Below are 12,276 nucleotides of genomic sequence, written 5' to 3'. Positions count from 1 at the left end.
GTTTTGTTTGGTTTGGTTTGGTTTGGTTTGGTTTGGTTTGGTTTGGTTTGGTTTGGTTGGGTTGGGTTTGGTTGGGTTTGGTTTGGTTTGGTTTGGTTTGTTTGGGTTTGGTTTGGTTTGGTTTGGTTTGGTTTGGTTTGGTTTGGTTTGGTTTGGTTGGGTTGGGTTTGAGTTTGGTTTTTCATTTTTGGTTTAGGTTTAGGTTTGAGTTTGGGAGGGGGTTGGTTTTTTTGTTTTGGTTTTGTTTTGTTTTTTTTTATTTGAGGCAAAGTCTAGCTATTAAGCCCAGGCTGGCATTGAATTCACATCCTCTTGCTCTCAAGAGCTGTAATTAGAAGCATGGGCCACACCAGGCGTCGATAGTCTACATTTAATATCATGTAAACGGTACATAATGTTAGACTGTTTTTATTTCATAAGGTCACAAGGACAAGAGAGGAAATCTGAATGTTTGAGTGCAGTCCCTTGAAACGGGTGCAGTCCCTTCTCCTGGAGTGGCTTGTATCCATGGTTGGCTGACTCTCCAGATGGAGAGCCTACAAGTATTCAGGGCTAGGTATGCTTTAAAATGTTCATCTTCTTCCAACTTTCCTCGTGTAAATAAAGGCTGTATTTCATTCATTCTTTTATTCATTCATTCATTCATCAAGGCAGAGTCTCCTGTAGCCCGGGCTGGCCTCAAACTTGAACTTCTGATCCTCCTGCCTCTACCTCCTGAGTGCTGGGATAACAGGCCTGTGCTACCACGCCTGGCTTATGTGATGCTGGCGATCAAAAGTAGGAGCCGGAGAGATGGCTTAGCACTGGCTGCTCTTCCAGAAGACTCCGGTTCAATTCCCAGCACCCACGAGACAGCTTACAACTGTCAGTAAGCCCTCACATGGCAACTCACACCTGTCTATAACACTCCTGCCCCAACACCGTCTTCTGATCTTTATGGTCACCAGGAACACACGTGTGCACATATATGCAGGCAAAACACCTGTACCCATAAAAGTAAATAAATACATAAATCCTGACAGGTAAAGAAGGGTCCTCCTGAGCAATGGGTGGCCTTACCCCATGGGGAGTGGACGTGGAAGCGGGCAGGGTTCTAGCATGGAGCTGTATTGCCTTTCCTTCAGCAAACATTCAGAGCAATAGTGATCATCTAGGAACTGTGAACAGAGGCTGCTCCCAACCCACCCATTGCCTGGCAATGGGACCTGATAAGACAGGTGCCTGGCTTCAAGGACTGGGTGTGGCCAAACTGAAAATATTGACTTAGGACACTAATGGGCAAGAGGTCTCTCATCATGTTCTAATTGCCCAGGGCAATCCTGATAACTCTCTTCCTGTTTCCAAGACTCACTGGGATGTGTTTGTAAATGGTAATAAAACTGCATTTACCTCCAAGGGTGTTAGTGTACACCTGTCATCCCATCTGAGGCAGGTGGACGGGGAGGCTAGGCTAGGCTACAGTAAGACCCTGTATTGAAAATAATAATAATAATAATAATAATAATAAAATAAAAGAGTACAAAGACCATGGAAATAACTCAGATGATAAAGACACCTGACGCCAAACCTGCCAACCTGAATTTCACCTTCAGGACCCACAGAGTGAAGATGAGAACAATTCCTATAGGTGATTCTCTAACCTCCACATTGACATACACACCTACACCCAACTAATAAATAAATAAATAATAAAATGTAAATGTTTGAAAACACAAAGGATGTGCCTTCACCTTCAGATTGACAAGTTGTCAGACCACCTCGCTGGAGCCAAGAAAATGATGGTTCAGTGTTGGGTGGGGCCATTTCCTGGCCATGACTGCCCAGCTATGCATAGCTCTAGTGTCCTATTTAACCCCAAACCTCAACCCAGCATCCTAAAAATGGATTTGGGGTATCACTGTGTCTCTTTGTTCCTCTTCCCAATGTGGCCATGTTAAAGAGTCCTTTCTCTGTTTTTTTACTACTATTATTGGTTTCTTTAATTGCCTTATAAAGGATAGGCAGACAGACCCAATCTACTGAGGCTGTTGGAGCCCAGGTTCTGACTAACACAATTATGACTTAAGATCCTTACTTAGGCTCCCTGGCTCTGGCTGAGCATGGTAGAAGGCTTGGAAAGACAATGACAGCCTAAAAGCCCAGATCCACAGAGCCAGGTAGCTAGGAAGGTGGTAAGGCTGAAGTCAGGGGACTGGGAGATAAGTAGAAGTTTCCCATACTGTGTCTGTTCCTACTTCCTGTCCAGTCTGGTCTTACTTCCTGTACAATTTGTTCCTACTTCCTGTCTAGTCTGTTCCTACTTCCTGTCTAGTCTGGTCTTACTTCCTGTTTAGTCTGATTCTATTTTCTGTCCCCTCTGTACCAGTTCTCCACCAGTTTTCAACAAATCTGAAACAGCCTCAGCAGTCATGCCAAGGCCTGTTGCACACCTAGCCTGGGACTGCATGGACCATGTGACTATGGGAAACTCCATACTGGTGGCAATGGTGTCAGTGATGCCTCACCCAGCTGTCTCCTAATACTCTCCTCCCCTGCTCTAAACCTTAGGACACTTGCTTGACAGATAGGCAAACCTATTCACACATTTCAATGAACCTATACACACCCATAAGCATACGGTCCACCCTCCACAGGCAAACATTGGCCTCCACACACACCCTTTCTATCAAGATTACAGGGGGGAGGCAGAAGCAGTAAGAGTGGTGTGGGTGTGGGTGTGGGTGAGGAACAGGGGCCAACTCAGGAATCTGTGCCAAGTCCTATAGTGAACTATCCTGGCATCTAGAAATGGCAGACCCAACACACCCTATTACTAAAAATAGACTTTGGACATCTGGAAGGGTGGGAAACCAGACCTCCTAAGTCCCTGTTGAGGAAATAGGAAAGGCTGAACACAAGGAAGCTATGTGTCTGGCCAAGGACAGGCTTGAAAATGGGACAGTCCTTACTTCCATGCCCCACTTAGCCACTTTGATGCCTGAGGTCTGGGGTACAGTGCACTGACTCACTCTCTCTCTCTCTCTCTCTCTCTCTCTCTCTCTGATTGGACCACCCAAAACCTTATTCCTTGGCAAGTGTACTGCAAAGCTGGAGTGAACCTGGATATCTGAGACCATGATGTAAACTGTGAGAAGCAATACACTGACTAAGAACCATGTTCCATAGCCAGAGTATGAACTGGGCTACCAAAAGACATTCTCTTGGAACAGCCCCGAGGAGAAAGACTCCTGCTCTGCACATATCCCAGGAAGGAGCCTCCTGCCCACCCCCTCCCACCTACACGAATGCATACATAGCAAAGCTAGTTGACAGAGCCAGCTGAGGCTTTATTTTAGAAAATACAACTGAACTGGGTTTGGGTGGGAGGCAGAAGCCATTGGGATATCCCAGATAGGAAATTCCTCCTAAGGTTGGCCAGAGGATTAGGGCTGATCCTCAGACGGGTCTCTAGTTCCCTGCACTCTGCCATACAGCTGTCTCCCCGTGAGCCCTGAGCAGCTGCAGGAGCTCAGGCTGGCAAGGACTTGAGTGGCCATTCACTTGGACACGACATCAGAAGACTCGGACACCAGCTTCCCATCTCGGGTTTCAATCTTCTTCACAACCACTGCCTTGGTGGTGGTGGTGAAAGTGTTGGATCCCCTGACAGAACCGAAGCCGGGCTGGAAGTTCATTCCGTAGTTGAAGCCAGGGCTAGTGAGTCCCCCATAGGATGAACTCAGTCCTCCTGGTCCAGGGAGACAAGGGATAGAGACAGCTATGTGAGCACGGGCGGAGAGCCTCTTCTCCATAGTCACCCTCTGACAACCACAGATGGAGAGGCCGGTCTAGATCTGACCGATTCCTGCCTGGGTCACTCCTCATCGACATGGAAAAGCAGACTGAACATCAAAAAAGCTCCCCTTTTAGCTGCAAGGCCCTGACTAGCACTCAAATGAGCCTGTCTCTCGAGCTACATGGAGGGAGTTTTGAGGCTGAAGAATGTGAAGAAGCGTAAAAGATGATAACATACATGAGGAACGTAGCACAGGTCCAGCACGTGGTGAGCATTTGTGTGGGACTCTGTTACTGAGCATATTATTTGAGTCCTTGGTCTATCACTAATCACCCTGGAATTCTGCTGAGAACAAGAGTCCAACCCCTTCCCTTTGTTTCTATCAACTGCTTTTGAGCACAGCGTCTTTCAAAGCCCTGACCTCCGCCCTGACCTCCTGGGCCCCCCTACCCTCCATCCCCAAGGCCCAGGACTCTCACCTGAGTAGCCGCTAGTGGTCTTTGTATGAATGCTCATGTTCTGCATCCCAGACTCCAGCCTGTAACCAGATGCGTGGGGCATCAGGGCCAACCCGTGACTCTTTTCATCCCGGAGCAGAATCCAGATCCCAGGAGAGCTCCAGGCAGCACCCACCCCTCCCCATTACGGGTTTCCTGAGACCTCCAAACCCACCTGCTCTCCTCCCCCTCCAGCAGCTTGCGGTAGGTGGTGATCTCGATGTCCAGGGCCAGCTTGACGTTCATAAGCTCCTGGTACTCGCGCAGCTGCCTGGCCATGTCCTGCTTGGCCCGTTGCAGGGCAGTCTCCAGCTCAGTCACCTTGGTCTGGGCATCCTTAATGGCCATCTCCCCACGCTGCTCAGCATCAGCGATGGCCGCCTCCAGCGTTGCCCTCTATGGGGAAGGAGACATTTGAGCACCCAGGTGGCATCTGGTGTATGTCCCTCCCCAAGGCCCATCCGCACTGGGCTTCTCTTTGTTGTCATTTGTTTTGAAGCCCAGGCTAGCCTAGAACTCACTATATAACCCAGGCTGGCCTTGAATTTACAGCAACCCTCCTTTGGTGGTAACCTACCAACTGCTGTAGTTACCAGTGCATATTACCACACCTCGTTTTATGCCTCACTGATCCCAGGGCTTTGGGCATGTTAGGCGAGTCCTTGAGCAACTGAGCTGTTCCCCCTCTTCCCAGTCCCGGCAGAGCCCACCAGTACCTGGCCTTTGAGGGCTTCAATCTCCGCCTGGAGGCGGTTGATGTTGCGGTTCATCTCGGAGATCTCCGTCTTGGTGCGGCGCAGATCATCCCCATGCTTGCCAGCCAGGGTCTGCAATTCCTCGTACTGCAGGGGGCAAGAAGGGAGGTGAGGTTTCATCTGACATCTCACCCACCAAGCTCCTGCACGTGTGCACACCGACGCGCACACACACTCACATGCACACACCAGTGAAGGCCCCTTTCCAGAACTCCAGGCTTCCACTGTGTGGAGCCAGCCCACAGCAGGCAGCGTGGGATTTGGTACTCTGCTCCCTCCTCAATGATCCAGGACACAGAACCGGCCAGGAAGGGAGACCCAGGCTTGTGACCCCCCTGCTCTTTACCTTAATCTGGTACATGGTTTCAGCCTCAGCCCGACTGCGATTGGCAATCTCCTCGTACTGGGCACGAACTTCAGCGATGATGCCATCCATGTCCAGGGAGCGGCTGTTGTCCATAGACAGCACCACAGACGTGTCTGAGATCTGAGACTGCAACTCACGGATCTCCTGTAGGGCAGGGGGTGGGTGGTAAGGCTCTGTCCCTGTTCACAGGACCCTTTGCAACCTGACAAAGGAGCAAGTGAGAGCCAGGGTTTTAAGACATCAAATTTACAGTGGAAGGAAGACTCAGGGTTAGGATTAGGGTCAAAACTGAGCCATGAAGGGCAGCATCAAGAGAAACCTGAAGTTAGTTAAACAGCTGGGGGAGGGGAGGTCTTCAAAACAGCTCAAAGACGAGAGGAGAGGCTTTGAGGACACCATGAGCCTAAGTTAGGCTGGGTTCCCACTCTATATTAGGACCTGGAGTGGGTTAGTTCACTCCTCAGCCTACTTCCCCATGTCAAGTAGGGGGCAGATCCTCTATAACCACTGCCTGTGGTTATTGAACAGAGGGCCCTTGCTGATCAGTGTGCCGGAAGACAGAAACAACCTGTTGGCTGGTGCAGAGCAGGACACTGACAGGCAGGAGGTCCAGTCCGCTCCAGCCCCTGAGAACTGTACCTCTTCATGGATCTGCCGGAGGAAGTTGATCTCGTCGGTCAGTCCTTCCAGGCGGGACTCTAGTTCCACCTTGTTCATGTATGCTTCGTCCACATCCTGAGAGTTAAGGCAAGGAGCCCAAGTTCAGTGTGCAGGGTCTCCCCACCATCTGCCCATGGTTGACACTTGCTGATCCTCCAACCCAGCCTCTTTCTATTCCCTTGGATCCCAGCCATGCAACCATGTATATTATTATTATATTATTATTAATTATTATTATTATTACATGTGTATTGGTATTCAGCCTGCAAGTGTGTCTATGTAAGGGTGTCAGAGCCTCTGGGACTGGAGTTACAAACAGTTGTGAGCGGCCATGTGGGTGCTGGGGATCGAAACTGGATCCTCTGGAAAAGCATCCAGTGCTCTCAACTGCTGAGCCATTTCCAGCCATGTTTCTTTTTCTCTGCTTCCTGCAGGCTTCCACCTCCCCCCCTCCAGAAAGCTAGGCTAGACTGATAACCTCGTCCAACTTGATATCTGGTATTCTGTCTAAAGGCAGGAAGTTAACTCTCTGTCCTGTCTACCTTGTTATCGAGAAGGCATCGGATGACAAAAGAATTTGTCCTATTACTTAGAAAGCAATGAGCTCGTTAGAAAGTCCCAGAGAATTCCTAATCTAAATCCCAAAGCCACGCCTCCTGTGTCTGCATATAGGTGTCTCCTCCTGTGTCTGCATATAGGTGTCTCCTGTGTCTCAGAGGCCCAAGACATCAGATTCCCTGGAGCTGCAGTTACAGGCAGTTGTGAGCCATTTGATATGGCCAATAGGAACTGAACTCAGGTCCTCTGGAAGAAAGGCAAGTCCTCTTAACCTCTGTACCATCGCCGCAGCCCCGCCCCCAGACCCTCACCTTCTTGATGAGGACAAATTCATTCTCCATCTCTGTACGCTTGTTGATCTCATCCTCATACCTGGTAAGAAAAGACCAGGAGTCAGCGGGCGAAGGTGAAGGCTATCCTGGGTCTGCTGCTGCCAGGGATGGAGCCCAAGGCTTTGTACATGCGAAATGTGTGCACAGAGAGAGACAAACCTACCCTACCTTGCTCTCTGATGGGAACGGGGTGGGGGTGGGGGGATAAATATCTCAGTTCAGAGATACAGGGCATGCAAGGCTGGTCCTTCTGCCCTCCATACTCATTTCCCAACCCCCACCCAACCTTATGCTCAGCCAGTAGGGAGACCTGGAGCAGGAAAGCAGTCTCCAGATACACAGATACACGTTAGACTTGGCATGCTGAGAGAGTTAGCATGGATCCTGTCATGGGTCCTCAGAGCACTCTTTGGAGAACTTGCCAGATCATAGCTGTTAAAGTAAGTGAGAACTGCTGACTGCCTCTCTCTCTCTCTCTCTCTCTCTCTCTCTCTCTCTCTCTCTCTCATTTAAGTGCAAAATAAATTAAATAAATAAATCTTACTATGTAGTTCTGGCTGGCCTAGAACTCACTTTGAAATTAGGGTGTGTTCGTGTAATCCTCCTGCCTCTGTCTCCTGAGTGAAATAATACAAACATGCACCCAGCTTCGGTACACACTATCTAACCAGGAAATTGTTGTCCTGGGCTAGACAGTCCTGAGACTGAAGCAAAACTGACCATATGGCCACAGGACCAAACTATCCCCTACGCAGACGGTCACGAGAATGTAGGCCCATGCCCCCCAAAAGTGAGGCGGCATAAGAGGACTTTATTCAGGGAGAAGGCTCACTTATTCTTGAAGTCCTCCACCAGGCCCTGCATGTTGCCAAGCTCAGCCTCCAGCTTCAGCTTCTCCTGGCCCAGGGCTTCCAGCTGCCGGCGGAGGTTATTGATGTAGCTCTCAAACATGTTGTCCATGTTGCTCCTCGACGTCTTCTGCTGCTGCAACAGGCTCCATTTGGTCTCCAGCATCTTGTTCTGCTGCTCCAGGAAGCGCACCTGCATGGGGAGGACACACACACACAAAAAAAAAAATTCCACATCAGGCTACAGTCAGGATCTGGAGGGAGGGAGGGAGGGAGGGAGGGAGGGAGGGAGGGAATCACTGTCCCTTCCCGTGGTCACATATGTCCTGGGGAAATAGGGCAGTGGCCTGGTGGTGGCAGCGTCAGGAGCCATGTTCCTCCAGGACTTGGGATGGGAGAGGCTGCAGAGGGACTTTTATTTGAATAGATGATACATCACAGCCTCGTTTTCTGTTCGTTACCTTGTATGTAGGATTGAGAATGGCTTCTATCACACTATCGATGATCATTTGAAGGGATCTTGAATAAAGATCCTGGGAATTTTAGAGAACTCTCTCCCTGCTTCTGGGAATGCTTGCTAGAGCTTCTATAGTACACTACTGTTACCCTGAGCTGTGTAACTTGGTCTGGGTCTCTCCAACCCTGCAAATAGCTCCAGAAGGCTCAGGTAGGCGCTTTTGGGAGTCCCTTCTTCACAAGGGCCCACTTTTAGCAGATAAAGCAAGAGAGCAGGCAGGGATGTCTCCTTCCATCCTTCCCACCCTGCTGGAGCAGCCTTGGGAGTCCCACCACCCTCTTCCCACTTGTCCACAACCAACCCCGCCCTCCCCGCCCTCTTCACATCTTATAGCGCACAATCCAAGACTTGGTACAGGGAAAAGCCTTTTGTAAGGATAATAGCCTGACTGCTCCATAGGAGTGAAATGCACTTCACACTCAAAGGCCGGAGCGCTAATTTTTAAACTGGGGGGAAACTAGAAAGCCATCCTGAGGGAACAATCGGATTACCTTCCCACAACCCACGCTATAAATCCTTTCTTCCCCGTAATTACAAAAATAATAAAATAATAAATAATAAATAATAATAATAACCCAAGTAATCCATTCTAATGGAATGCTGGATTCGGGCCAGGTGCTGCTAAAGCTCGTCACACTTTGAGCTGAACAGGCAGAGAAACTGATTTGGGGCCTGTCGTGTCCATTTTACAGAAGAGGAAGTCAAACTTGACAAGATGGCCCATTGGAGGAAATTGCGGGGCCCTGTAACCACAAGGCACATGCCAACTGCTCTCCATCAGGATTCAAGAAGTTAGGGACCGGACCGTTGGAGCTAGTAAACCCTTGTGAAGAAGAGGCAGCCGCTCCTGGGGTGTCCGATTCCACAGGCTCAGCCCCGTGTTTTCCCTCCTCCCGTTCCCACACCGCCTCTCAGGAGCCAGTGAGCAGAAAGGGCCAATCGTCCCGGGGCCACGAAGGCCACTGTGCCACAGGACTGCAAAACCTGGCCTGGTTTTCCGCTTGCAAAGGAACCAGGCAGTTGGGGCGGAGCCACCGTAGAAAGAGTGAAAGGGGTACAAGGGCCAAGCAGAGGGGCGTGGGTAGGCCGACGCTATCTGAGGCCATAAACTCCGGTCTTAACAGGTCGTGAAACAGGAGCGGAGTGTCCAACGTCCGCAGACTTTGAATCCCGCACCGGCCTTCCCGAGGCGGAGCCCTGCGACTCACCCTCCCCTCTACCCCACCCCACTCCTGGTGGAAGGGCAGACCCAAGACCTCAGCCCTGGCTCTACAGCGGCCCCGCCCACTGGAGCAGGGCAGGGGCCGAGCAGTGACTCAGCCTGGAGCCCCCACTCTCTAGCCTTGGGCACCAAAGACCTCCATATGTCGGGTTCAATCAAGACTCTACCTGAAACCTTCTAAAATCCTTACACCACCCTCCATTATTTAACAGGAAGATAGAAAAATGCACAATGCACGGGGCACCATGAGGAAACCTTGGGGCAGTTGGGGGCGGGGGGCGAGGGGGCGTCCCCGCCACCAGAGAGCAAAGCCACAAGGAAGGGACCAGGCCCGCCAGTGAATGGAAAGGTGCTCCAAGATTTAGTCACAAGCACTTCAGACCCTCTTGGGCCCAAGCCAAAGGGTATGAGAGAAGTAGAAGAGAGTGTGGCCAGAATGGGTGGGTCCCAACAGGAGCTCATGGGGGGGGGGGGGGTAGATGTACGCATCTCTGTGATGGCAGAAGAAAGAACGAGCGCAGGACGGTTAGTCGGGAAGAGAGGGCTCTCACCTTGTCAATGAAGGAGGCGAACTTGTTGTTCAGGGATTTAATCTGCTCCTTCTCCTGAGTGCGCACAGCCTGGATGTTGGGGTCCACCTCCAGCTTCAAGGGGCTCAGCAGGCTCTGGTTCACCGTGACGGCTGTGATACCCCCGACACCAGCCCCGCCAAAGCCGCCCAGACCCATGCCGGTGCCCAGGCTTCCCCGGAAGCTGCTGCTGCTGCCCACCCGGGATAAGCTGGAAGAGCTGATGCGGGCACCGGGTCCACTCGTGAACGAGCGGCTGCTGAAGGCCCGGGGACCGGAGGTGGACACCTTGTAGGATTTCTGAGTCACCCTGATGGACATGGTGAAGTCTGGAGCGAAGGCAGTGAGCTGAAGACTGAGGTTCGAGAGCGAGCTAAGCAGCTGCTTCTAGACGATGGGACAGCGCCCAGCGAAGGCCCTTTATAAAAGAAGAGGCCAGCCCCAGGGGAGGGAAAAGGGCCTCTTACCTGAGTGGCTAGACACTAGAGGGCAGGGCCTAACCCAACGTCTGCAACCTCCAGACGGGACTCAGGTGAGGGCAGCAGAGAGCTGTTCCCACACGGGATCCCTCTCCAGCCCCACCCTAAAAATCCAGGAGAGAGCAATTGAGCCCTGTGAAGGCAGGAAGTGAGCCTGGGGTCTCTGACCTAAGCTGTCTTATCTCCTGCCCTCCTGTGAGAACTACTTGGGCTGAAAGGGTTCCCAGGCATTTTAGTTAAAAAAAAAAAAAAAAAAAAACAGGGTCTCAACTCAACTCAGGCAATCTACTAGAACTCACTAGAAGTTGAAACTCAAGGAAGGTGGAAGGGCCCTTCCTTGGGAGTCACATAACAGATATGCTGTAGGTTCTCCACCAGCGGGTTGCAATCCCTCTAGGCATAGAGCTATGTTTTCCCAGAGGTGACATATCAAATATCCTGTGGTTCAGAATCTGGGGGGGTCACAACCCCTTTGGGGGTATAAGTACCCTGAAGCCTAACCAAAGCCGGCACCGCCTTTACCAGCCAGCACTAGGACTGAGGGTGTGCCTCGTCCACCACATCTCTGGCTGGTCTCTCCTAATACCTCCAAGAGACCTCCTTTAGGTGGAGCTGGCCAGGCTGACCAGCAGGGCCCTTTCACTCCCAAGCTTCTGTTTGCCTTGTCTGCCCAGGTTACAGCTAATACCACCACCACACCCCGCTATCTGTGCAGCATCCTGCACCCATAGGCTGGCAAAGGGGGGTGGGGGTGGGAGGGTAGGTAGATATTTGAGGAATGAGTGAAACACAGGCTTCTAGCTGTCTTCTCTCTGGTGCAAGGTAAAGAGAAATCAAACACAGCTTTTCTCTCTGGACACAGCACAGTATTCTCCTTTCCTACCCAGACCCGAGAGAATTCCCCAGACCAGACAGAGGCCTCAAGGAATAGCAAAGACTGAGGAACAGAGGCCAAGGCAGAAAAGGGGGACCCCAGAGGCACAGGGGCTTTGTTGCAATCGCTTCTTTGGAGACACCTTCCCCGGGCTGCCAGGGCAGTGACTCATGGTGCCTTGGAACAGGATGGCCCTGCTGGTGGTGACTCATTCTCCAGCCACCTGGACCCTTCTCCTCTGCCCCCCGCCCCAGGCTGGCCAGATGTGACGAGAATAGTATCCTGTCTCCCTGCACCTGTCTCTCTGAACTCATTATCCCATTATCAGAGTGAGTCAGGAGAACAAGCTGGGGCACAGCCTGCACCTGTGAGAGGTTGGAGACTGGGGAGCAGAGCAAGGCCCTCCAGGCCTGGGCGGAGCAGGCAAGAGGTTTGGGTCCCCAAGGCAAAGATTCCACCTGCAATTAAATTTTACCTGATGGGTTGGGCTCTCTAGAAGGTACTTCAGGGTGTGACGTGGGGATTGGGTGGATCTCAATTAAGGAAACCAATAGATGACAGATATCCAAATCCCCTGGGGAACAGGGCGGCTAGCAGACACCACCCCATAGCCAGGGAAAAGAATAAGCACCTACTAAGAGAACTGTCTATGGATTCCTCCCCTGCTCCAGGAGAAACACCCAGGACTGCTCTATGGGTACATATAGGCAAAGGGACAGAGACCCAGGATGGGCACATATACGTTCCTGCCAAAAGGGACAGAGACCCAGAAGTCACCCCTAGAGACACACAGACATGTTCCTTCCCTACACGGCACACCTCT

The 12,276-nt window shown here is 51.3% G+C and overlaps 1 protein-coding gene across 1 annotated transcript; it reads right to left on the bottom strand.

The window, feature by feature from the left end:
• Nucleotides 1-3,305: 3,305 nt before the first annotated feature.
• Nucleotides 3,306-10,509, bottom strand: Krt8 (keratin 8). The gene is made up of 9 exons (XM_021182757.2): nt 10,083-10,509; nt 7,777-7,985; nt 6,924-6,984; nt 6,034-6,129; nt 5,374-5,538; nt 4,989-5,114; nt 4,448-4,668; nt 4,255-4,313; nt 3,306-3,727 (listed from the first exon to the last, which is right to left on the bottom strand). Exons 1-9 carry the CDS (start codon nt 10,419-10,421, stop codon nt 3,537-3,539), a joined length of 1,467 nt encoding a protein of 488 aa, XP_021038416.1. The 5' UTR covers nt 10,422-10,509; the 3' UTR covers nt 3,306-3,536.
• Nucleotides 10,510-12,276: the final 1,767 nt, after the last annotated feature.

This window comes from Mus caroli, unplaced genomic scaffold (genome assembly GCF_978045245.1).
Source record: "Mus caroli unplaced genomic scaffold, Mus_caroli_1 scaffold_16, whole genome shotgun sequence".
In the NCBI taxonomy this organism is placed as follows: domain Eukaryota; kingdom Metazoa; phylum Chordata; class Mammalia; order Rodentia; family Muridae; genus Mus; species Mus caroli.
The sequence above is the reverse complement of the archived record's forward strand: the minus strand, read 5'-3'. Positions and strand labels throughout refer to the sequence as shown.

Coding starts and splice junctions, on each gene's coding strand:
- Krt8 (XM_021182757.2), bottom strand. CDS start 10,421: ATGTCCATCAGGGTGACTCAGAAATCCTACAAGGTGTCCACCTCCGGT. Junction 6,985..7,776: donor GTGGAGGACTTCAAGAATAA/GTGAGCCTTCTC, acceptor TTTTCTTACCAG/GTATGAGGATGAGATCAACA. Junction 5,539..6,033: donor TCCGGCAGATCCATGAAGAG/GTACAGTTCTCA, acceptor CCTGCCCTACAG/GAGATCCGTGAGTTGCAGTC.